At 36.4% G+C, this 26,507-nt stretch overlaps 1 protein-coding gene across 1 annotated transcript in view; it reads left to right on the top strand.

The window, feature by feature from the left end:
• Positions 1 to 26,507, top strand: part of CPED1 (cadherin like and PC-esterase domain containing 1) — a 341,161-nt gene that overhangs the window by 174,237 nt on the left and 140,417 nt on the right. The window contains exons 13-16 of the mRNA XM_027772159.1: positions 4,646 to 4,716; positions 5,888 to 5,932; positions 11,254 to 11,440; positions 12,599 to 12,767. Coding sequence (XP_027627960.1) covers positions 4,646 to 4,716; positions 5,888 to 5,932; positions 11,254 to 11,440; positions 12,599 to 12,767 — 472 coding nt within the window. The remainder of the gene's footprint in view (positions 1 to 4,645; positions 4,717 to 5,887; positions 5,933 to 11,253; positions 11,441 to 12,598; positions 12,768 to 26,507) is intronic.

Here is a 26,507-nt window from a genome sequence, read left to right as displayed (position 1 = left end):
AGAAAAGTCTCTAGTCTGAAGATCGACTTCAAAAGGCTTTGCCTCTCGAAAAGCATTAAAGAAAGCAACAGAAAGAAATGTGTCCAAAAACTCGTGCTGTGGAAAATAGATGTCTTTAAGGAATTGAAACCATAATGATTCTAGTGGTCTTCAAACACTGTAACAAAATATATCCAACAGTTTTTCGAACCAACAAGTTTTGATTCCACTATAAAGTAAGCCTTAAAATTAAAAGTTTCAATCTATTTATCCCTGAATAGCAGAAGCATCGGACAGAAAGAACTAGGGGAGGTTTGTTTATGAACCAGCTGTCAAGAGTGGAGTCAGATACAGGAAGAGTATTTCTTTAGAGGATTTCAGAGGTGTCACTTTATTCTGGACAAAACTTCTCCAAATTTATTTCCTATTTCCTCTATGTCGCAACAATCATTTTTAAGAATGTTAAAAAATAGGACTTTTTATTTTTAAAAATTTTTTTTAGAAGGTAGACCCTCAGAGGGGTGTGTTTACTATCTGGAGTAACTTTCCCATCTGCACGTTCATCCTAATAAGGAGTTGTAATTAGAAAATGAGAGTGAGCAGAAGAGGCATCAGGTCTCCAGTAGTTAGTGGAAAAGGGGGGAACACCTAAGGTTCTGCCTATGTCTCTTTTTTTTTTTCCTTCTTTTTTTTATCTTTTTTTTTGGAGAGGTTTTTGCTATAGGGCATGTGCATGCACCAGAATGACAGAGAGAGACAGAGAGACAGAAAGTGAGAAATCACCCCAGGGGGAGTGGCCATGCCAACAATCCCTTCTCCTCCATTCTCCTTTCAGGATCTTGGGCACACACACTCACGTGCCCGACATGAGTTTAAGCCACCGGGTCTGGGACTCGAACCGCAGTCGACTACATGGGAGTCCAACAACATAGCCATTATGCCAACTGTCTGTCCCATCTATGTCTCTTTTATGTAGATGGAACTAGGGGAGGTCTTGGCATTAATACTGTCAGGAAAACAAATGTAGACCTAAGCCTCCTAGAGGGATGAACGACTAAATGGCCATGCCATTAGCAAAGTCTTTTACAGTCACCATCAGAATGGCGTCAGTGCTCTTGACTTACACTTCATTCCCTTCTGCCTCAGGGGATGGTGAAAACAGCTCTGGAAGGAACTTTTTAAAAATTTTATAATTCACAAATACAAATAATGTTCTATTTAAAGAATCTTCAATACATTCCTGGGATCGGAACCCACTTTAATGGCTACATGTTTATGAAATTGACCTTATTTCCTCAGTAGGAATTATAGGCTTGGCAGAAGGTTGGGTTTGTTTGAAAATTAGGTTTTAACTAATATAGTTCAAAGCCACTTTGTTTGCACTTTCACTCACTCAGCTAATCTACGATTGTCTCGTTCATCATTATATGAATAGATGGGTGAAGAGCAGACTACTTGATTTCCCATGGAGCCTATTTAACAGTTGTTTGTAACTTTGCATAAGTTCCCTTGAGATAGGCAAGCTTTGGAAAGTCTCTTCCCCAGCCAATTTTTCTCAGACTCCACATATGGTGTAAGGTTAATCAATCTCTGATTTTAAATTCAGAAGATTATATTCCTTTCCAATAAGGAAATTTGCTAATAGGCAGTCCTAAATAGAATTACAAAGGGTCAGAACTTTTCATAAATCATATGGACCTGTATTCGAAAGTCCCAACTTTATTCATTAAAGCAGAAAGGTTTCCACCCCTGTCAGACTCAGTTTCCTTGTCTGGATATAGAAATATGGGTTATACTACTTACTATGTATTATTTCAGTAGGGTTACATAACGACTCATTTTACATGTGCTCGATATGCCATAGTGTGTGTAAGTAGTAAATATCAGTATACTTTTCCTTTTATGCTACACAAAGGGTTATTTAGCTTCTGTACTGGGAGCAATGCTTTTCTTTCTTTCAAAGATGTATCTAAGCCAACATTGAAGCACGTAAAATTTAGGTACTTATCAAAAAACAATTCGTATTGTGCTTCTGGGACAGTTCCAGAAATAACAATAATAATACTAATAAATATTTCCAGAAATAATAATGCTCAGTTTTAATTATTTTCAAGTTTACTAGTGATTGTACAGATATTTACATACATATGTACAACTTATCTATCATTCATGCTATATTGCGAAGATGCATATTATACATGTTTTCCAGATGAGAAAGCAGAGATGCTAAGAAAATGGGTTGTTTGCTCAAATCACACAGCTAATAGAAATAGAGTTGGAACCAGGGCCTTGGCCTCTGTATCCATGGTCCAGTGCATTTATTCAGTACATTATGCAGACAGGGGAGTCGTCATCATCCTTATCTTCACAAGGGCCACCTCCAGCTTTTCCTAAAGAAAAAGTCAATTATACATGTGTCCACTACTTGCGGATTTCATAACTGCACCTCCTTTTTAACTTTTTCTTTTTGTAACAGATTTTTGCATTAGGGTGCATGTGCTTGCCAGTGAGAAAGATAGACAGAAAGTGAGAAATCACCCCCCCAGGGTGGATGGCCCTGATGCAATCCCTTCTTCTCCATTCTCTTCCTGGGATCTTGGGCACACGTGCACATGTGCCTGGTGTGATTGTGAAGTCACTGGGTCCAGGACTTTAACTGCAGTCAGCCATGTGGGAGTCCAGTAACATAACCACTATGCCATCTACTGGTCCCCATCTTCCCTTTTAAATAAAGATCATTTGATTGTAGTAATAAAGTGAGGAGGGATAAAGCCCAAAAAGCCACAGTGGTAGATAACTGTTTCATGTTGGCCTTGAGGTTCAAAATCCAAGCTTCCCAATAGAATTAGCGTGCATCTGAACAGAATGAAAATCTTAAAATCTATGCTCTTGAGCTATTTGCTGATTTTCACCTTATTGGAAATAAAATTGCATGTGTGCTTTGCTCAAAAAAAAATGTTTCCTATGAAAATCCACATGGAATTGAAACAAATAATTTACTCACAAAATTACATAAGAAAACATTCATTCATTAAAATGGTAACATCTCCAAAATTCAGTTAATCTACAATTGAAGATCATAACTTTTTTAGGCACCACCTGAATCTCAACTAAACATTCATAAACATATTTCACACGCTTGCCTTATCTTTTTCTCCCTTGAGAGAAGTATTCTAGCATAAGACCTAGAGATCATTACTCTCACCCTTAGTTACTTCATTGTATATATTAAAAAAAAGACTTTGAAAAAAAATTCAGGGATCTAAAGATGGCATAAAGGTTATGTTGCTGGACTCCCATGTAGTTGACTGTGATTTGAGTTCCGAACTCAGTGGCTTCAAACTTATGCCCAGCATGTGTGTGTGTGTGTGTGTCCAAAATCCTGAGAGGAAAATGGAGGAGAAGGGATTGTGGCATGGCCATCCGCACTGGGGTGTGATTTTCTGCTTTCTATCTCTTTGTCTGTATCTGTTTCTCCAGAGAGCACACGGTCCCATAGCAAAAATCTCTCCAAAAAAAAAAAATAAAAATCAATAAAATTACCACAACTTATAACATTAGCAATATTTTTTAGTTCTTCGATTCTTCTTAATTTCTTATCCAATGTTTATATTTTGAGGAAAATAAATATGCTTTATTCATTTCTACTGTGGTTTATGGTACACTATCTGGGACCATATATATTTACATAGTAGTTGTTAACACAGAGCACTTTATCAAAGGCTCATAGTGTTCTCTGAAGTAAGGCAAATAGTATTATCTCCATTGTGCTGGGGTAGAAACAAAGACTCACAACAGCACAGGAGAGTCACGGCAAGGACCTAAGAACCATCATGCCTGGTATTCTTTATCAGCAGGACCAGAAAATTTTATGTCTGCAGTTTAGATAGTTTTTGTTCTAAATTTGGGAATTTAAAGGGTAATCTGGCTAAGCATTTAGTTACTTATATATAATTTTTTATATAATTAATGCTTACCAATCACAACTATTGGTCAAAGCATGGAAGACTTGGGCCAGCAGGTGGCATAGTGGTCAGGACGTTGGACACCCACATGGCTAACCACAGATGGGATTCTGGACCTGGTGGCTTGCTTTCTCACTTTCCTTCTCTCTCTGTCTCTCTCTGGAGAGTGCATGTACCCTATAGAAAATTGAGTAATAATGATGAGGAAAATTAAAAAGAATACTTCTTAAACAAAAAAGAAGAAGAAGAAGAAGAAAAATAGAAGCCTTGACAAGACACAGGCCGTGTTTTGCATGGTGTACTTACATTTCTTGGATTCAGTCTTCTCAGGCTGTGCCTCAGAAGTTTCCAAGTCTTCCTGCTTCAAAACTGTATAACATTAGCCAAATAGATTCCAATAAGAATGTGTATTCTTGAATCACTGTGTTGGACTCAGGCTATCTGAGATTTCTGTTTTGGACTGAAGAGTGACTTATTGCCCTGGTTTTCTTCAAATGTACTTCTACTGATTAAACATGAGGAGATTTCCACCCATCTCCTTTGAAGCTAGGTTGCCAATTTTGAATGATAAAATCCAGAAAGTGTTTCTTTGTCTTCATCAAAATGTCAGTGCCCACACAGAAGTAGGGATGTGTTAGATATAATTTCTGTGAAATTAGTTCACCTCATTCATCCAGCATTGTCTGGCATTGTGTTTGCAGGAATTCTTCCCCAGAGGATGAGAACATTGAAAAACCACAAGTACCATTTGATGCAACTGAAAATAAAAAAGGTAAAAGGATATAGGCTTACTTATTTCAACATAAAAATAAATTTGGCCTGGCCAAAAAATATATTTAAATGTTTGGCCTTATTAGCAATCAAAAATAAACATGAAATAAGGAAATATTGTTTTCTCTCAAGTTTGGAAAGATTTTTCTTCTGAAAGATAATAGAGTTAGGAAGGATAGTGAAATAAGAATTCTCATAATGCTGGTGGATGTATAAATTAGAATAACCCTTATTAAAGGCCCCTTGAATAACATATAAGAAAAGCTTTAAAAGTTATTCTTACAGACCAGAAATTTCATGATCATGTATTTATTTTAAAGAAATAATTAAGAATGTAGACAAAAATTTAATGTGATAATTTAGTAAATGAAAAATATTAGAAACTACCAAAATTGCAGTAATAACATATTATATACATAAACTAAGATATAGGCCTAATGAAATGCTATAAAGCCATTTGATGTCATGAAAGATTTATGCCATGAGATGTTTATATATTATGTACATATTGTTAAAAGTAATTATTGGTCACTAGCAATATGAACCTCAAGGAAAGTTAATGATGATTTTTATTTTTTCTCTTTGGCTTATCTCTATGTTCTCTGAGGTTCTGTCATTAGTGAAGAGAGTGGGCCCACAGTTGGCATGGAAGTCAAGGCAGCTGGACGTGATAAAGCAAGCCACCACGTCCAGGATTTGAACCATAGTCAGCCATGTGAGAGTTCAGTGTCTTAACTGCCACGCCACTTGCCGGCCCCAAGAAGTCTTTTTTTAGAGAAACATTTGGTTAAATTCAGAAACTTAGAATATGTATCAGTAAAACCAACTGGACAGAATTTCCATAATCCTAATCATTTGAGAAATTATAGCCAGGACCGTAGAACTAGAAAGCCTCTCTTATAGATTGCCTCTGGGAAGAGAATAGCTTTTAGACCATTCATTTTCCTTCCTAATATTTTTCCACTGGAAATAATCATTTTTCTGAGCTTTGAATCAAATAGCTTTTGTTCTGTTGTAAATTTTTTCAGTTTTACTTAGAAGTGCCCACTAGTGTACTAAAAGTTAAACAGTAAAACATGTTTCATTCCATTATTCTCTGTGATAACTATGTATTTTTAAATTTTGATGAATGTTTTTTGTTTGAAAATTGCATTTCTTTTTTTTACATGCAGTTCCACAAATAGTGAATGGAAATAAACAAATGCACTGCAGTAATGGTGAGTTGAGATAAAATAATCAGCAATATTAACCAATAGTTGGGCACAGGTCTTGCTTTGAAAAAAAAAATTATCATATTTGAGCATCTTTAGGATGCTAATGTAAGTGAATTTTCAGAAATGATTATATTTTAATTGTGTCAATATGTGTCATTTTTACATAGAAAGAACATCTTATAGCTTCTTTTTTTTTTTTAATTTCCAGAGGGTTGTGTGCATTCAGCATAGAGAAACAGAGAAAGAAAAAGAGAGCAATCACCCCCCCACCAATGGGGCTTGATCACACTGCAGTCATTTATGCTCCATTTCTCCATCCTGTCAAGATTTTTGGTGTGCACACACTCCTTTTTTTTGAGTTGCCAGGCTGGGACTTGAACTGCAAATGGCCATGTGGGATCTGGTTCCTTTAACCTCTAAGCCATGGGACTGGCCCGAGAACATTTTAAGTTTCTATTTGTTTTTCTAAGGACAGTGACTTCCAAACTCATTTTGAAGGGCCCAAGGGCTTCTAAGACCTTGTCTTGGAGGTCCCACAGTGGAAGAGCTTGACTCATCTGCTTTATGCTGTGGTCTCTACAGGTCTCACTACCCCACAGTGATTTCTTTCCTGCAAGAAGTTTTCTAAAATGGATAGTACTTGTGTAGAATTTTGTTTAACATATACAAGAGTTTTTAAGCCAATTTTCAATCTATTTTATTAAAATTCATCAATTTTAAAATTTACTCATCTATTTCTTCCATGAAAGAGAAAGAGACAAGTAGTCTTAACTGGGTGTTCATACCTAGATCCACCACCAGCCTCAGCCAGTCACTATTATAGTCATGCATACACTTAGCATGTACAAGGAGATCTTGGGGTGCAAAACCAGGCCCTTTGCATGTGCACTCAGCATTAAGGAGCATTGTTTTACCACAGTGTTCCATGGTGCCGCAGTTGGTCCACATTTATTTATTTTGTTTAAACCAAGGCATAATTAAGGGAAAAATGCATTTTAAGTTAACATAAAGTTTTAATTTAAGAATTATTTTCTTTTTCTTATTCAGTATTATAACAGTGATTTTGCAAATATGTCATCCTCAAGAATCTCACTGACTTTCCAAGGTCACACGGGTATTAAAGAGTTATTAAACACCTAAGCTGGATCATGTTCTTTGTTCAACATTCCTGAATTTTTTAAATAACCTCTAAGGTGAAAAAAGTAAGAGATCTACATAGTAATTGTTTTTCACTTTTTGTGACAAAATATGTATCTTTTTAAATATATCTGTAATTAAGAGATATATTTTGAGAGATACAGATACATTTTAAGTACACACACACACATATGTAAATATATATATATATATATAAAATGTATATATTTGATGCCAAAACATGCACTTAGAAAATTTAGTTTCACACATAAAAAATTAATTCTAGTAAAATATGAAAGCTAAAAAATCAAATGCATAGACTTAGGTTTGATTTATCAGAAATAGAAGTCTTCTGATTCAGTAAAATCTAATCTGTGGCTTCTAAAATGCAATTTAATTCATTCACGATGTTTTTAAACTATTATTCAAATCAGTACAAAGAAGTAATGTAATACTATAGTTGAATCAAATCAACAAATATATCTAATTAAAGAAAATAGCATTTAAACCAAAATTGCTAATAGAGAAAAGATAAATCATTACTGTTTCCTCTCCATATTCATGCCCAATCTCCCACTTCTAGAAAAGTACCTGCTGCTCTTCTCTTCCGGGAGACCGTTGCCTAGAGAGTGATGAGAGAAAGATGAGTGAAAAAACTAGGAGCTAAGTTAGAATAAACATTGGTTGAGGGTTTGCTCTGTGTCTGTTCCTGGGCTAGCTGCAGCATCAGAAAAGCCAGTTCCCCTCTTTGGGCTTCTGTTTTCTCATTTGTAAAAATTAAAGGATTGCGCTGAATAATCTCATTTTTTTCTGAGTCCCTAGAGTAGACAACGTGAATATGTTAAATAAGCTCTTCCACATTGCTCCTGTTTTTATATTGATAAAAACTAGTACTACCTGGATCCTCATAATCTTCCAACTTTTATGGCATGATACAGGATTTAAAAAATAGCTCAATGATGTCTCAGAACAGGCAGGATTATCTCTAAGCGTCTAGGCTGTTCTTGTGTTTAATATGAGTTATGGTTATCCCTCAAGAGGGCAATCTAAATCTGCGGTTAAAAGAAATCCATTAAATGCAACCAGGACTTCAAACAGCTTTCCCACGTACACTTGCCAGAGAGGTAAAGCAGCCTGCTACCACCATAGCTCACACTGGCTTCTCCACAGATCTACGGTAAGCTGGTCCGAGACAAGTTAGGACTGGGCTGGGAAAGATGCCAAAGAAGCACCAGGTGTTCGTAGGCGGCAACCTCGATGATTCAGTCAAAGGAGATGTCAGAACCAACTCAGCTTCCAAACTGGGGTCTGGGATCTAGCATTCAAGCCAGAGGTGGAGAATTTCTGATGAAACCCAAACTAAGCACATGCTAAAATCTTGCTAAGAGCATGATTGCACATTGACTTCATCTAAAATAGGCCTGAGTTTTTCAGTTTACAGTGGGGACAAACCCCACTGAAAATGTGGCTAAGTCATATGAAGTGAAAAGTGTAAACTATATGGAAGTTAACTTAATGAATCTTTATGAGATCTGCCCTATTAAGATAAAGTACATCTCCTATGTTTTATTTTTTGGGGAAAAAACCCTCCCACCTTGTAGGTTTTGAGTATAAAAGTATAGAACAAATATTTATATTCACTTGTCCCTAGGCAATGGTACTTTCAAAAGGACACTCCATATCCCAATTGCAAGTTGTTTAGTGTTATGTTTTGTCACAACATCAGGGGAATAAAATATCATGATTAATAAATAATATTATTTTTACTGTGCTCATCTCAGTGCCTCAAATATGGAAAATGCTGGGGGGGGGAGCTTGATAAAAAATAAGTACATTGCTACTAAGCAGCTAAATTTAAATGAAATGCTATGGCCCTTTTAGAATTCGTTCTAATGATACAGTCTCCACCCTCATGCTTGGATTTTTTCTTTTTTATTGTAAGAACATTTTAGGAGCAAGCATCGTCATTGAAATGACAGATGCAGCCCACCTACATGTATCACTCAATTTTGGTTGTCAGTTTGGTTAGATAACGAATACTACTAATCAAATGTCTAATTTATTATGTGTACCCAATTGACTAGCTCTCTTTTTTTAAAGTAGGGCTTTTTCCTTAAACAACATGACAATATATCTATTACATCACTACTGTTCTTAATTTATACCTAAATAGTTTTTTTTTATTTGTTTCTTAGAAAATCACAGAAGGTGGGTCAGAATGCCACATATTTTTCATTGTTAGTTTTTCCACACATGCCGGGAGCTAGAGTGAGACCTAGGACTCAGAGCCAGATTTTGAAGCATCCCTATGGCTGGTGGTAGCCATTGCTAAGGATTTGATAGTATGTTGCCATGCCCATCAAAGATATATAAAAATTTCTATCTTGGAGCACAAAGTTGGGGACATGATGGGTACTCTACCTGTTCCTTAAACAACATGACAATATATCTATTACATCACTACTGTTCTTAATTTATACCTAAATAGTTTTTTTTTATTTGTTTCTTAGAAAATCACAGAAGGTGGGTCAGAAATGCACATATTTTTTCATGTTAGTTGTTTCCACACATGCCGGGAGCTAGAGTGAGACCTAGGACTCAGAGCCAGATTTTGAAGCATCCCTATGGCTGGTGGTAGCCATTGCTAAGGATTTGATAGTATGTTGCCATGCCCATCAAAGATATATAAAAATTTCTATCTTGGAGCACAAAGTTGGGGACATGATGGGTACTCTACCTGAAGAGCAAAACAAGGTATAATCTGACTTGTTAGGAACTAGGATTTGACTCTGGATAAGAAACCATTATGGAATTGAAGATAAATTGTCAAATTTGATTTAGCAAAACCATTGTGATAACTTTATAAATGTAGAGAAAAAGACACAGCAGTTAACAAGATAATCTCCTTTCTTTTTATTTTTTAAGAGAGATTTTTGCTTTAGGGTATGTGTACTTGCTAGAGAGACAGAGACAGAGAGATAGAAAGTGAGAAATCACCCCCCAGGGGGATGGTCACTCCGCAATCCATGCTCCTTCATTCTCCTCTTGGGATAGTGGGCACGCACGCACACGTGCCTAGCATGAGCTTAAACTGCCAGATCCAGGACTCGAACCGCAGTCTACTACATGGGAGTCTAAAGACGTAACCATTACATAACCAAAATAATCTCCTTTCTAAGATCAGTTTTATAGTTCCCTGTAGCAAAATTCTGTGTTATCTTTTCCGTGGCTACAAGGTGAAACATCTAAATATTTTATGTAAAGGTAGTGCAAGGATTCTTTATTTTACTGATTGCTACAGCATCTTCTATACCTTTGCTGGAATTTGTGAACTATTAATAAGTATTGGTGGAACAAAACATGATATTTTGTTGTAAACCATTTTGCTAAACTTTTGGGTAATTTGTTTAATTTGAAACATTGATATAATTTAACAGTGGCTGGTCTATCTGCTTATATAAGCTATTTTTTTTCTCTCACCAAGATACTGCTGTGGAAGTTGGGCTATCGAAGATAGTTCATTTCCAATGCCTTGGATTCAATACTATAGAGTATTATTCTAAAGTTCAATACCAGAATTGAGCAGAATGATTTCCTTTCATGTACTTTATGGTGCGTTCCCAGATTGAGGTGGTCTGGGTAGGAAGGGGTCTCAGAAAAACACTCAGATACAAAAGCACCTCTGTAGTTGAGTGTTTGGTATAACCTTGGTATGTTTCACACTCTTTGTCCTGCACTATAAGGTCCTCTATCAATCTAGTGGCAGTTTAATGATGCTCTCCTTAAGAAATCTTCCTCTTTCTCCGCTGGTCCCCTTCTGTCACTCCTGTTTACATAATTACTTGATATATGCAATAAGGATCATGAAAATGTTACCAATTCACAGGAGAGACATTTTTCCCACCTTATGTGACTTTAAACTTTCAAAGGCTGAGGAAAAATACCATCATCTGTATAATACCAACTAGAGGCAACAGCTGTGATATGAGGCAAATTCTACAAAATTTGACAAATTGAAACTCCATCTGACACCACAATTCAGCTATGATCAGGGTACTGAATGGATCGTCAACAAGGGTCACTGAAACTGTGCAAAGGGATTAGAAAAAGGAAGCCTTCATCATCCATGATTTTAAAATATTTATCTATTTCACTATTACCATTTTTGTCATGATTTTTTTTAACAGATAAAAACACTCTATGTTATATCAAGGAGATCTTCACACATCCACATTTGGAACTAAATCCAGAATTTCATCCACAAATCAAAGACTATTACTCTGAAGTCCCTTTTGATGTGGTCACAGTGACAATTGGAGCCGAGACTTCGAAGTGTCAGTGCAAGGTGCACCTGCATGAGCAGGCGGGGCCGAGGTATGAGGATGCTGCCTGGGTTTTGTTGGGACATCACACTGGGAAACAGGCGTTTGCTGCAACCTTTGAAAGAGGTTCAGAAAAGCTGGGCACAGGTCATTTGAAGAGATTGTCAAGGTGTGAAATCTTTCCCCTCTTTGGGTATTACGTGGTTAAAAACAACACATTACGTGTTCTATTGATCTGTCTGCAATTTTAGTAACTGATCTTTGTAATGATGTTGTAGCAAGAGAGGATCTTATTATATAATGTTAAGAGGACCATTACAAAAAAAAAATCTTATTGTCATTTTCATGTCTTCAGATTGTTAGAGTTAATCCTTTGGAATGGTAACCTCCTTCTGCCCCAACCCAACTTGTCACGTCTTTGAACTTTAAGGAGTCAATTGCTTGAACATATTGGTGACAATTTGTGGATATAGGATGAACTTCCCTAGTCTCACTGGGATTTTTTTTTTCTATTGACTCTTGAAATTTTCCAGTTCTCTTGTTTGTAATTATAAACAGAAGATAGAACTTTATTAGATGGTATGTCCATAGCAACAAAGACACTCCTGATTTCAAGCTGTAGAGAAAGAAGTATATCTGGCATCTGTGGGAGCCTCATCTAGTAAAAAGAAAAGGGAATTCAAATCAGATAGCATGGGGCCTAACCCGGACTCTACCATCTAACTTAGGGCAATTTGTTTATCGGGTTTTGTGTCATGGTCTCTATCTTTACAGTGAGGACAATCATAGTTTTTGTAAAGAGTTGTGAGGATTAAATAAGATAATGGGTGCTGGTGGGTGTCATGGTGATTAAGGTGCTGGACTCCCACATAGCTGACTGCAGCTCAAGTCCCCAACCTGGCAGCTTCCTTTTGCGCTTTCTCTCTCTCTCTCTGGTCAACTTAAAAAGTAATAATAATAAATACACTCAGTAAAAAATGAGATAATGTATGATCCTGACAGTACTTAATCAATATGAATTTTCTTCCCTTTAGTTAGTAAAGGACATGATTCACTCTAAGATGACTTTTTTATTTTAGATTTCTTATGAAATTATACAGACCTTACCTGTTTTATGTAAAAAAGCATGTAATAAATATTGATATATGAATCAATTTGGGCTGAATAAATATTCCCTGTTCATATTCACATACTCTTTCTTTCCCTCCAGTTTTTCCAACTATCCTCTGGGCTTAGGAATGAACAAGATCTCAGTGTTTGTGGTGGATGAATCACCATTCCAGGGTGAGACCTTGATCCTGTACAAACTCACCATCTATAGAGAAGACCGCCCAAGTCTGCCCCTGTTTGATGACTTCACAGCATGCGGTTTTGTGCAGGTAGGAGAAGTTTACATTTGTACTTGGCTCGGCTTGAGAATGCTTTCTTAACCCAGGTGAAAAATGCCAGCTGACAATTTTTGCAAGAAATCAGATGCCTTTAAATCTAAACCATGGTCTCATTTCAGAAGAGTGAGTTCCAACCAGGTATCTATAGCACCGCATCATGAACGGACTGTTTAGTTTGTTGTATTTTTAATAGTGTGGTGACTACTCCTTATATTCATTGTGTCAGTGGATTTACTGTGGTTAATATTCTAAACAATGTCTTAGTACTCACACTTAGTTATGAAATTGGTTTCACATTTCCCCTCTAAAATCTACTGTTTTTCTTGGATTTATCCCTGGGTCTACTTTCAATTTTTTAAATTAGAATCAGTAGAATTTTCTTAGTAGAATGAGAGGAAAGCTTATGAAACAATTTTACAGAAGAAATACTGAATAAATGAAATGCAATTTGCTTTGTATAAACATATTTCTCACTTGCTTCTCATACCTTAATCATTCCTCAAGTCTGTAGTATTTCTTGTGAAACGGTGCATATGAATTAATTTAATCTTGTTGCTTTTGAAGAAAGGTGAATGTTACCTTGTTCTTTACAGTAGTACTCTCCTCTGTGTTGGCCTTTTAAAGGATTTGTGAAACCTTCTACATTTTCTCACACTGTATACCCATACTACAGGAGATTTCAGGGAAATGACCATTGGTATTCTTACCATGCATCTACTAAGCCACCAAGAAAATGTAATCGCAAATAGAGCATATCAAGAAAATTTATATCACTTGAATCATTGAAGTACAGAAGGTTAGTGAAAGAGAGATATGACCAACTAGATAGGATGGATGCTCTGTTTTGTCTTTTTGTTTAATTGTATGGCCAGACACAGTAATCCCACTGTCCTCATCATTGTCACAACTTCATCTCTTCTTAAGAGCTTCAAAATATTTCATGAGTACCCTTACTTCAAATTTTTATTTTTCAAGAAAATATGTATTTCTAATTTATATATATATAATTATTAGAGGGAATGTGTGCTCACCAGAGAGATACAGGGAAAGTGAGAAAGCATGAGGAATGACAGCACCATGCCTCCTTCTCTTCTATTTATTCTTTGGGAATTTGGGGCACACACTCATAAGTGCCAGCACATTTTTCAAGCCAACAGGTCCAGGACTCAAGCCATGCAGTCTGTGACATAGGTTCCAGACACCATAGCAACCATACCATTGACTGCCCCAATACATCTCTAATTAAAGAATTATCACTCAAAAGAGAATTTCATATTGGTCTAAATATTGGCATCAGCAAGATATTAATAGACGTACTTAAAATAAAAAGGTAAAGTAGGATCAAACAGGTTTATGAAGCATTGGGTTAAAGTTATGTAGGTTTCTTTACTATGGGACTTTTCTGAAACTTTACTAGTTTAATGGTTAGGCAGGTTGGGGATGCAAAGGAAAATTCTTGAAAGAAACGAAAAGTGATACTTCAATAGACACATGAGAGATAAGAAAACATAGTCTTATCATTGTTGTTGGAGAAAGTCTTTAGTGGTCTGGATAGAAGATTGAACCAGACACAATAGTCTCTCAGACCAAAGCTTAACCCAGACCAACATCCTAACTCTTGAATTGAAGGCCAAGAGAAGCTAGGAAGCTGCAGGAGAAAAATGTAACACTAACAGAGACTGGTTCATGAGGTAAAAGGAAAGAAGTCATCTCTGGGACATAAAAGTGCAAAGTGAAACAACTAGCACTGATGTACAAGCTGCAGGTAGTTGTCCTGAAGACTAACTAAGATAATTTATGAAGGAGTCTACCCTAAACAACAGATTCTCATTGTAGCTGAAACAGCTTTATATTAGAAAAAGTGTGAGGGCTTTCATAGGTCAAGAGAAGTCATACCTGACTACAAATCTTCAAAGGATAGAGTAACACTTTGTTTTTTGGTTGGTTGTTTTTAGGTCATTACCATAGAGTGTATGCACTCATCACAGAGAGACAGAAAAAGGGAGAGTGAGAAATTACCCCCATAGGGAATGGCTATGCTGCAATTCATTCTCCTCAAGCTGCCAGGTCTGGGACTCAAACCACAGGAGAATCCATTGTCTTAACTATCATGACACCTGCTGGGCTGAGTGACTTTCTTTGTAAAGCCTAATGCATTTGGTGACTTTATGTTGAAGCTAATGCTCACTTACCATTCCAGGACCAGCAGGTGGCATAGTGATTAAGGCACTAGACTGCCACATGGGTAGCTGTGGTTCCAGTCTTAGACCCAGTGGCTTGAAAAAAATGCTGAATGCATATGTATGTGTGTGTCCAAAACCCCAAGAGGAGAATGGAGAAGGGATCGTGGCATGAACAATTCTCCCTGGAGTATGGTTTCTCACTTTCCCTCTCTCTGTCTTTTTGTCTCCAGTGAGCATACATGTCCTCTGGCAAAAATAATCTTAAAAAAAATCATGCTAAATTAATTTGGCCTGTACTCTGTAAATAGAACAAATCCCAGATGGTAACACATTTGTTTATATTGTGATTTACTGAATATTTCAAGCCCCCTGTTGAGATCTACTGCTCAGAAAAAAAATTTGTTCCAAATATTGTTTATTGACAATTTCCTTGGTCACTCAATAGATCTAATGAAGACATACAAGGAGATTTATGTTGTTTTCATGTCTGCTAACACAGTGGCCATCCTCCAGCCTGTGAATCAAGGAGTAATTTCAACTTTCAAGTCTTATTATGTAAGAAATATATTTTACAAGTCAATAGTTGCCATAGATACTAAATTTTCAGATACATCTGGACAAAGTAAATCAAAAAACTCCTGAAAAGAGTTCACTATTCTAGATGTTATTATGAACATTCAGAATTTATGGGAGGAGCTCAAAATGTCAACATTAACAGGAATTTAGAAAATGTTGCTTGCAGCCTTCATAGATAATCCCAACGAATGCAAGACTTCAGTGGAGGAAGTAAATGCAGATGTGGTAGAAATAGCAAGATAACTAGAATGAGAAGTGGAGTCTGAGATGTGACTGAATGGCTGCAATCTTATGATAAAATCTGAATAGATGAAGAGTTGATTCTTTAGGGATGAGCAAAGCAAGTACTTTTTTGAGATAGAATCTACTCTTGGTGAAGATGCTTGAATACTGATGAAACAACAGAGAATTTAGAATATTGCTTAAACTTAGTTGATAAAGCAGCAGCAGAGTTTGAGAATATTGATTCAAATTTCAAAAGAAAATCTACTGTGGATAAAATGCTATCAAACAGCATCACATGGCACAGAAAGGAAGAATCAATCAGTATGACAAACTTCACTGTTGTCTTATTTTTTAAAATTGCCACAGCCACTCAAGCCTTCAGTAACCCTCACCCTTATCAGTCAGTAGCCTTCAAGATCAAGGCAAAACTCTTCACTGGCAAACAGATTACAATTCACCAAAGGTTTAGGTGATCAATGGCACTTCTAGTAACAAAATATTTTTAAATTAAGATATGTACATTTTGGGGACCAACAGGTGGCATGGTGGTTAAGGTTCTGGATTCCCACATGGTCAACTGTGGTTTGAGTCCCAGACCTGGTGACTTCAGGCACATGTGTGTGCATGCCCAAAATCCCAGGAAGAGAATGGAAGGGAAGTGATTGCAGAGTGATTGCCATCCCTCACTTTCCTTCTGTCTCTCTCTCTGTCCAGTGAGCACATGCACCCTATAGTAAAAACTTTAAAAAAGAAAATGTACCTTTTTTCAGACATAATGTTACTGCACACGTACTAGACAACATATCTGTTACATGCACTGGGAAACCAAAAATTTCATGTGACTTGCTTTATTGAAATATTCATTTTATTGTGATGGTCTGGAACTGAGCCTGTAACATCTCCAAGGCATCCTGTATTTTATTGATCAGAAACAAGATAGTTACTATGAATTACCTTAGAGAATAGATTGTATTAAGAATCTGTTACTGTGATATGAAGTAAAATATTAGAAAATTCTTGTGGAATGAATCCTACAGATGATTATGGAAAAGTATTTTAGTCATGTATAAAAATATTTACCAGAGGTCTTAAACTCTATGTGTGGTCCTACAATAAGAAATACATTTTATAATATGGGAAAGTGTCTAATATGAATGAACTGAGAAGTGTGGCATGAATAATGTGGATTACTTTAGACACTTAAATAGGCACACATGGTCTCATGAACAGAAAGTCAACAGCAGAGGTAGGTTTTTCTCACTATATAAACCATTAATATTCTAATCCAGGGACCTTTATTTCTTTTTTATGTTTAATCTCATTAGATTGTTTTAGTTTCACTGTAAACTGATACCATGATGAAGGTTACAATATGAAGAAAGGATGGGGATATAATTTCTAATCTCTTCTTGATTCTCAGGTGCTTGAGAGTTTTCAAGTTAAATTAATAGCTGAGCAGATAAGCGTCATGAGACTTATAAACTTCTGATTTTCCAAACGATTCTTTTTCTTTTCTCTCAGCAACCGTATTGCCCTCACTATATTTTTAAGGCTATAACGTTGGGTTGACCTGTTGAGATGAAATGATACACTACTATTTGAATCCCCAAAGTCTATACATGCAAACGTAAAAAAGAAATTAATTAAACTTTAATTGTGTTTTATCTATTGGTTAAAAGAAAAACTTATAACTTTTCCCTATACTTCAAATTAGAATTTGGTCTAGTGAACTCCATTATTAATTTGTAAAAGTTTTTAAACAGTTTATCTATTTCATCCATAAGAGTGACAGAGAGAGAGAGAGACAGAGAGAGAGAGACAGAGAGAGAGAGAGGCATCCCCAGCAGGGTCCTTGTGCTAAGATCCACCCCCAACCTCAGGCAACCTGAATCATAGGCATGTGCCTGATGTGTACAAGGAGACCCCAGGATGTGAAGCTGGGACCTTCCCATGTAGAGCCCGTTGTGCTAGCACTATGCCACTTTCTGTCCCCATTATTAAATTTTCAATAAACATTGTCTTAGTCTATTTGTGCTGCTATAACAAAATACTTGAAGTTGGATAGTTCATAAGAAACAGCCATTTATTTTTTATGGTTCTAGAGACTGGGAAGCCCAAGCTCATGGTGCTGGGTTTTGGTGTGTGGTGAGGCCCTTCTTGATGCATCCTCACATGACTGAAGGGGTGAAAAGATTAAATGGGTAAATCCTGTATCCTTACATGGGGAGAAAGCCTAAGAGCAATAAGAGGGGCCTAAGTTAGCTCCAGCTAGTCGTTTATAGGGTGCTAATTCATTCATAAAAGCTAAGTCCTTATGACTTAATTACATTCCCAAAGGTCTCACCTCTCGATACAGTATGCTCAAGGGATATGCTCCAAGTTTCCTAATGGATGTCTGATACTTCAGGTAGTACCAAATCCTATACATTTTTTATTTTCCTATACAAACATACCTATAATAATAAAGTATAATTTATAAATTAGGCACAATAGGAGATTAACAGCAATAATAATAAACTAGAGCAATTATAATAATATGCTCTAACAAATGTTATCTTGGGCCAGTTGGTGGCATATTAGATAAGGTGTCTGGCTCCCACATGGCTGACTCTGTCTATAGTCCCAGATTGGGCTTAAAAAACAAGCTGAGTGCATGTGCGTGCATGCTTAAAATCCTGAAAGGAGAGAGAAATGGAGGAGAAGGGATTGTGGTGCAACCATTGCCTATGAGGGGTAATTTCTATTTCTCCCTCTCTCTGTCTCTGATGAGTGCATGTGCCTCTGGAAAAATTAAAAAAAAAAGACAAGAAAAAGTTATTCTAGTGTGGTCTCTCTTGCTCTCAAATATCTTATTGTACTACACTACATGCTAATGGGGTAGACTTTACAAATTTTCAGTGACTATGAGAGAGGTAAACTATAAATTATGAAATAGTCAAAATTGCTTTGCATTTGTTTTACTCCTTCTTCCATACCCCACATCCAGCCCACACTATCTCTGCTTTTCCAGGGGGATATTTTGTACTTAATGTCCAAAAGTGTCTATACTCGTTTTTCTTCATCTTATCCAAACTTTTTCTGTCTTGAAACTTTCAATCCTTCAATTTATAAAATCTTCTCATATTGCCTTTTCAGCAGTAGGAAATTTTTATGTCAAATATATGAATATATTCATTTAATATGTTTTAACTTCAGTTTAGCAAGGGTCATTAAAGCACAGAAAGTAAACCCAAAGATGAGGGTGAGGGGAACTACCATACCCCCACAGCAGATTCAGTTTCAACACAACAATTTTGAGAAACATTCAGACCATAGCAAAATTAGAAGGCAATCCAGCTTTAAATAGTCAAAAAGGAAGATTCCAATTTATAACTAATCAAGACTACAAACTTCTCCTTCCCTTATTATCTCACCTGAATAACAACTATTCATTTTACCAAAAGACTAACAGAGAAGAGAAAGCAAATATAAAGCATACCAGTCAATTAAAAAAACAATTACTGTAACAAGTAGGTGAATAAGAAGATAATTTAATTATTTTGTTTTAAGACATTTTGTATCATTTATGTTATCAATCATTATTAAGTACCTATTGAGTATCGTAAACTATTTAAGTTTATTTAATGGCTATATTCCAAATGTTATTATGCCAGCTGAAATTTCACATGATTGCCAGAGAGGCAACTTTTAACTTAGGTGTTGCTAGTTCCAGAGAAAGAAATAATTTACATGACTGATATAAAACAGCTAGATTGGGACCAGGATGTCTCAACCTCTGCACTGCTAACACTTTCAGCTAGATAATTCTTTTGACAAGGTTTGACATGGAACCATTCCCAAATGTCCATGAATAGATGAATGGATTGAAAAAGTGTGGCACATATACTCTATGGAATACTATTCAGCCAAAAAAAAAAAATCTTGGCATTTGATAGAAAGTAGACAAATATGGAAGATTTACTACTGAGTGAAGCAAGCAAGCCAGACCAAGAAAAAGAGACATTGTATGACTCCACTTGATATATACTGACTCTCCATACTCTATAGCAGAGACTGAAAACTTAGAGGATATAGAAACAAGGTAAATGGTTATGGATACTGCAGACAGTGTGGGAAGAGGGTGGGAAAAGAAGGAGAATATAAAGAAAGAAATTAAGGAGAAAAATAGAAAAGCAAGACACTTAATGGGACACAGGAATGGATGATTATCTGTTGGTGATCACTATATAGTATCCTCTACTGGACTGGTGTGAAGTGTATTCATATTGAGTAAATTCACTTTACAATCTAAGTGATGTAGTGATTTGATTGTTTAAAATTTAAAAATGTGAAATGTTTGGTTGCACCCATGACTGGTGTCTTCTGCCTACATTACAACAACAAGAAATGTCTCTAGACATTGCCAAATGTCCCCGAGGGACAAAGTCAAGCCCAACTGAGAACTGATTTAGACTAACAAGAATCCCACATTTCTACTCTCCTGTGTATTTACCAAGAATGTGAATACTTTTGAAGTAATCCTTCAATGTGGTATGTGAGAGAATCATTCTTATCATTTTTCATCCTTTCATTTTTAATCATTTCTGTAGTCAGTAGTAATATTCTGACAGCTCTCTATTCTGCTTATTAATCTGCCATCTTTTCTGTTTACTGTAGTTAGAATCAGTAACATGCATTCAATTTTTGAAAAGGTGATTGTCAATAAAACATAAAAGCATCATATGATATACTTAGACTGTTACTTCATTTTGATTTATCCATAAATAGTATAATGTTTAGCTGTTAAGAAAGATTTAGAAAGCCATAAACTTATTGTGGCTGGTATATGTCATGTTTAGGAATTAATAAAATATATTTATGTTCTAAGGAAATTAAAAGTCATATGGAGAAGTATTTCTATTAATACCCCTTTCCAAATCAAAGTTTTTGACATGGATAACAATATAACATCTACAGAGGTTGAATTATATAGATGATCTATGATCTCATATACATTTTACCCTCAAAGCATTATGCCAGAATACAGGCATAAATAAAATCTGCAGAAAGGTCATACAGCAGAAGCCTAGGAGACTACATTTCATGAGTCTCTTTGCTAGAAACAGCTTTCATTTTAAAATAGATTATAATTCACAAAGGAAATATACCAAGGAAAGAAAAAATCTTTTAAAAAAGATTCATTCAGCAATTAGCTACACATTCAAAATTGGTATTTGAAGCTTTAGCTTAAAAAATAGTCATCTAGGTGCTGTTATTAAGCGATGTATAAATTAGTCTAGTTACAGCATTTGAAATGATTTATAATTGTCTCATTTACTTTTTGTGCCTTTCCAACACCACAAAGGAGTATCATAAAATAGCTCAAGTGAAAACTGCCTGATAGCCTAGAAAATATCCATAATAAGAAAACAGGCATACCTTTATCGATAACTGTTTAATTAAATCCCATTGTTTTTCTAAAGTTGTAGTATCAATTAAATACCTATTTTCATGGTTTTTAGTTACATTGCCCATTTCAATTTAACAGAAGAATGTGGTTTACTTTTCCAATGATAGAATCCGTGCAGTAGTAAAATATTCTCAACCAGGAACTAGATATTAATTCTCTGCTATACAACTTTGTTCTTAGAAATATACTCTTATATCAGACGAGAATACAGTTACAGAAACAGCAGTCAAGTAGGAACAATTAATAGTAGCAGTAGTAGCAATGGGAAATGTATAGTTTTTACATGCCAGGCATCATGATAAGTACTTTACCTTCCTGTCTTAATTCATGTTCACCACGGCCCTAAAAGCAGGTAATTGTTTTTTAATCCAGCCTCTTTATCTATTTTTTTGAACTTATGAAGAAACTAAGGCTTTTGAAAAGTTAGAAACCTTCTTTGTTTTCTATAGGACAGATGTAATTCGGAGCAAATGCAGGATATGAATACAGGTCTTGGTGACTTCAAATTGATTCCCTTAATTATTTCTGTACACAGTAGAATCTAAAACCTTAATTGTTCTTACAGTCTAGTTGATCTAATTGGCAAATTTCCATTCAACCAAAATTCAATCTGCTAAGACTTAATTAATCATAACTTGTTTCCATGGTCATATTCGATGATAATTTTTATGTTTAGTAATCATTGCACAATTCTGAGGTCTTAATAATCTTTGTTTGGCTGGGGAAGGTTATATCAGAGTCTTCTCTTGATAATGTGTTTATTAGAAAAGTTTTTAAACTCTTGGGTCATTAAAAAAGTCATGACATCTTTTTCTGTGCAAAAAATGCATTATGACTTTTCCAACAACCCAGTGTCTATTGTCTAATATTTCAGAAGACACCCTACATATCTAAAGGAAAAAGTCCTCTTCTATACACTTAATGCTTCTATACTTACATTTATGACACCAAAATGTGTAGGAATTTTTTTCCATACATTGAGTAGATATCTAACTCTCTAGACTCGAGTGTCCTACAATTCACTTATGACACTGGCTATCTACTGCAGACCCCACTGGTCGAGGATTTGGTAACTCCCACTGAAGATGTTAGTGCAAGTCCCAGGTTGTGACCTATGCTTCTGATCAACTAGCTAAAAATCAGTAGTTCTCATGACCCCCACATATGGCTTGATAATTTGCTAGAATGATTCACAAAACTCAGGAAACGTGTCCTTACATTTACTGTTTACTATAGTGGGCATAACTCAGGAAAAGTCAGATGGAAGAGATGGAAGAGGTGACTGTGGAAAGAGGGCACAGAGCTTCCATGTCCCCTCTGAGCATACCACTTTCCCAGTTCCTCTCAAGCATTCACCAATCCAGGAGCTCTCTGAACTCCATAGTTCTAGGACCTTTATGGAGGCTTCATCATGTAGAAATCATTGGTTATTAAATTCCAGTCCCTCTCTCTACTCTGGAGAAAATGGGACAGGGCTGAAAGTTCTAATGTTCTTTCTAATCATGACTGTCCTTCTGGTGATCAGGTCTTGATCTGTTTTTAGGCTGCCTCATTGTGTGTGGAGGGGGAGCTTCTATCACCTAGGAAAGTCTTAGGTGCTCTGTATTTGGAACTGAGGTCAAAGATGTGTTGGCATCTGCTGACAACCTTAACAGTAACATCTCTCTAAATGGTAATACTGCCAGCGTCTGCCCTTGAGGCTTGGTCCTGTGAGGGAAGAAAGTTAGAGAAAAGAGGAAGATGCAGAAGCAGAGATGCAGGTGAACACAGACAGGCTGTGCTGCCCAGTCATGCTGAGCTTCTTTATTTATACATTTTACCCGGCACAGTGAACTGTTTGCAAGCTTTCAAGGATGCAGTTGAAGTACTATGGTTAGAGATAAGGATTTTAGTGTAGATTTTTCTGACCTTGTTACTATCATGTGTGATCCTATTATGCGTCATAGGTCAAGCCAGTTTACTTATGTTATTCCTTTGCAACTCCAAGGAAGGCTGTCTGAGTATGCATCAAAGAGGATAATGTGTAAGCCATAAACATTATATAGAACAGGCATCACATAACCTAACCAGGGTCAGAATGTTTCCCGTGCCCCGCAGATGAGATAAGATCCACAGAGGCCCTGGCATTAAGGCATGTGTCAGCCAGCTCCAGTGAGTAATGAGTGAGGCATACTGATAACTGCCTCCCGTATCTAGGTTTGCAGATCCTCACATACCCTCTTTTCTTGTTTTAAAAGCCAATGTCACTCTTCCCGTTAGAAGGAGGTGGCTGACACCATGAGACACACAAGGATAAAACATGAATATAGCAACAAGTGGTTAACAGAGCAATCAACAGAAATATAGCTCCAATAAATAATTGATTAAGGCAGTAAATGGTGGAAGGGACAGGTACAGGTATATCAGGATGTAACAAAGTATTATAGAGTTTACAGTAAGTTTGGCACACATGGCAAGAAACAGATTTCAGGGGTCAGTTCTTTGTTGATCTATGTCAGCACTGCTTGGGCATTGTTGGATGAGATCTTGAGATCTTCCCAACTGTTTGCTTCAGTCGGCTTCTTCTGTCTCTTATTTTCAGCCAGTTCATGATGTGCAGGTCGTACACACCTAGAGGGGATTCAGACTGGACCTGTAGGAGTTAGAGGAGCTGGACCATGCCAGGTTGGATCTGCTGACATTTCGTTTTATTTATTTATTTATTTATTTTGAGAGAGGTTTTTGCTATAGGGCGCGTGCGCTCACCAGAAAGACAGAGAGAGACAGAGAGATAGAAAGTGAGAAATCACCCCCCAGGGGGGACGGCCATGCTGCAATCCCTTCTCCTACATTCTCTTAAGATACACACACACTCCTGGCGTGAGTTTAAGCCACTGGGTCTGGGACTCAAACCGCGGTCAACTACATGGGAGTTCAGCAACATAGCCATTACGCTAACTGCTGGTCCCGAATCTGCTAGCATTTTAAAAGAGACTTTTGCTTGGGGAAATTTTTGTGTTGTTAAGTAGTACTCTGTCAAAAGTCAGATTTAGATTATTCAATTTAAATATAATTTTAAAAAGCAATTTGGCAGCTTGAGTCAGGGGGGTAGATTCCCCTTTTCTTGTTTTAGAAATTATGGAGAGCTTTGTTTTATTAATAAGCTTTAAATTAGTAAATTAGGTCTATTTAAACTGTGTTTTAGTACCAAATAATGTGGCCCTTTGTTTTATGGCCACCTCAGATACCATCTGTTATATATACATCTTTTTATGAAAACTTTTTAATTCTTTACAATTTCCTCTCAGACCTTCTTTGACATAACGCAAACCTTTTGCACATGTTTTATTTCTTGATTATTTGTCCCTTTTTATTTATTTTTTATTATTCTAGAAAAATTCAGCCATCTTACTTTAGGATGAAAATTTTTATTTTTTTATTTTTTTGGAGAGGTTTTTGCTATAGGGCACGTGCACTCACCAGAAAGACAGAGAGACAGAAAGTGAGAAATTAACCCCCAGGGAGGATGGCCATGCCACAATCCCTTCTCCTCCATTCTCCTGCCACCAGGTCTGGGACTCGAATCGTAGTCGACTACATGGGAGTCCAGCAACATAGCCATTATGCTAACTGCTTGTCCCTAGGACAAAACTTTCACCATACAAAACTCCTTCAATATTGAAATGTTCTCTTTTAACATTTTTTTTTACCACAAATAATCTTCATACCCATATCTTTTTTTTTTCCCACATTTCTTTTCTACTTACTGTTTCCTTTCTACCTTGTTTCTCTTTTTTTTATAAATTTGTCTTTGGAGATAATTGTTACCTCTGATTAATTAAATAAGAGATGTATTTTGTTTGTCATTTTTAAGGATTATTTTAGGCTTGTCAAAGCCTGTCTCTTGTTCTTTTACCTAGTCTGGGAAATCTAATGTCACATGTAGGACTTTACATATTTATGAGAATTTTTGACTCATTGTAAATTTAGCTTTTTATTAATAACAGTTTAAGATTTTAATCATTTGAAAAGACCTTATAGAAGGCATTAAACAAAGCCCTTGACCGTGAACAAAAAGTTCCAAGCACTCTAGGGATGAGAAAGGGTTAATTAAGTAAGCACAGTTGTTAGGATATTATCAGAGCTACAAGGTCAGTAAGAGTTGCTGAGTTGCTATGGGGATGGGGCTGTAAGGTCACCATAGGTTATGTGGTGTTTTTAAGTTTTTAAGTTTTAATTTTTAAGCATGTCTAGTTTTTAGAGGTCTTGATAGCTGACTATTTACTAGGGAGACCTTTTCCGGTAAACTTAAAGAAACATCCTCTTGGGCAATTAAATCAATGCTAGCACTCTCAGCTGTAGCATGAATGAGTCATAAATTTCTGGGCCAATTGTTTGGAGCTCTCATCTGTTACTGGGTTGGATTGGGATGAGAGACCTCCTTGGGTCATAAACTGGAGGTGTGCCTGGAATCGGGTTTCCTGACATATCAGTTTAGTCCAGTGAAAGCCTTTACGACAGGGTTTAACACTTGGAGGAAGGCTTCTTTTGTTTTTCTTTTCAATCCCTGATAATATGTCCCTTCGGTTTAGTGTCTTTTATGGCCTTAAATGGAGGAGGAGTTGTAGAAGGTGCCAAAAGAGAGTCAGCAGTGGGCACAAGAGGTGAGGTCATAGGAAGAGGAAGGACAAGGAGGAGCAAAGGGACCAGGAATTAACCCTTCCCTTTCTTGGAACAGTTTTCTTTCTGACATTAATGTGGGAGGAGTTCCAAACAAATATATAACACCATGGCACAAGTGCCAAGCTTGAAGGATTTCAATAGGAGCATGAAGCTCTTTACGCAGGCAAAAACCAATTTTATCCCAGTCTTCAATTTGGAGGGATCCCTTTTCAGGGTACCAAAGGCATGATAAGTTAATTTCTTGAACATTTTAGATATAGTTCTAGAGGAAACAAAATGCTCTGCTTGTGCTAGCAAAAAATGAAGTTCATTTCTATGAGCTGTTTGCTCAGGAGATAGCTGATTCCCCATACTGAGATCCTGGGATCTCCTTAGAGATTATGGTGCATTTTATAGTCCTATCTGCAAGCGTGGGTCTCAATATGTCGGCAGTCTGTGTGCTAGCCAGCTATTTGTTTTTTGCCAGTTTAAGAACATAATTATTTCATCTCTAACCTTTGGGACCAACCGCCAGCAAAGCTGCCTGAAAGCTATTTTGAATAACGTCTGGACTCCCAGTTTAGGAATATGCCAAAAACTACATATAACTTTCCAAAATGTTCTGCCTTCCATTCCACGTATAAAGCAAGGGAAAGA

Source organism: Tupaia chinensis, unplaced genomic scaffold (genome assembly GCF_000334495.1).
Source record: "Tupaia chinensis unplaced genomic scaffold, TupChi_1.0 Scaffold000257_1, whole genome shotgun sequence".
Lineage (NCBI taxonomy): Eukaryota > Metazoa > Chordata > Mammalia > Scandentia > Tupaiidae > Tupaia > Tupaia belangeri.
Note: the sequence above shows the minus strand (reverse complement) of the source record. Positions and strands in the feature narration are given on the sequence as shown.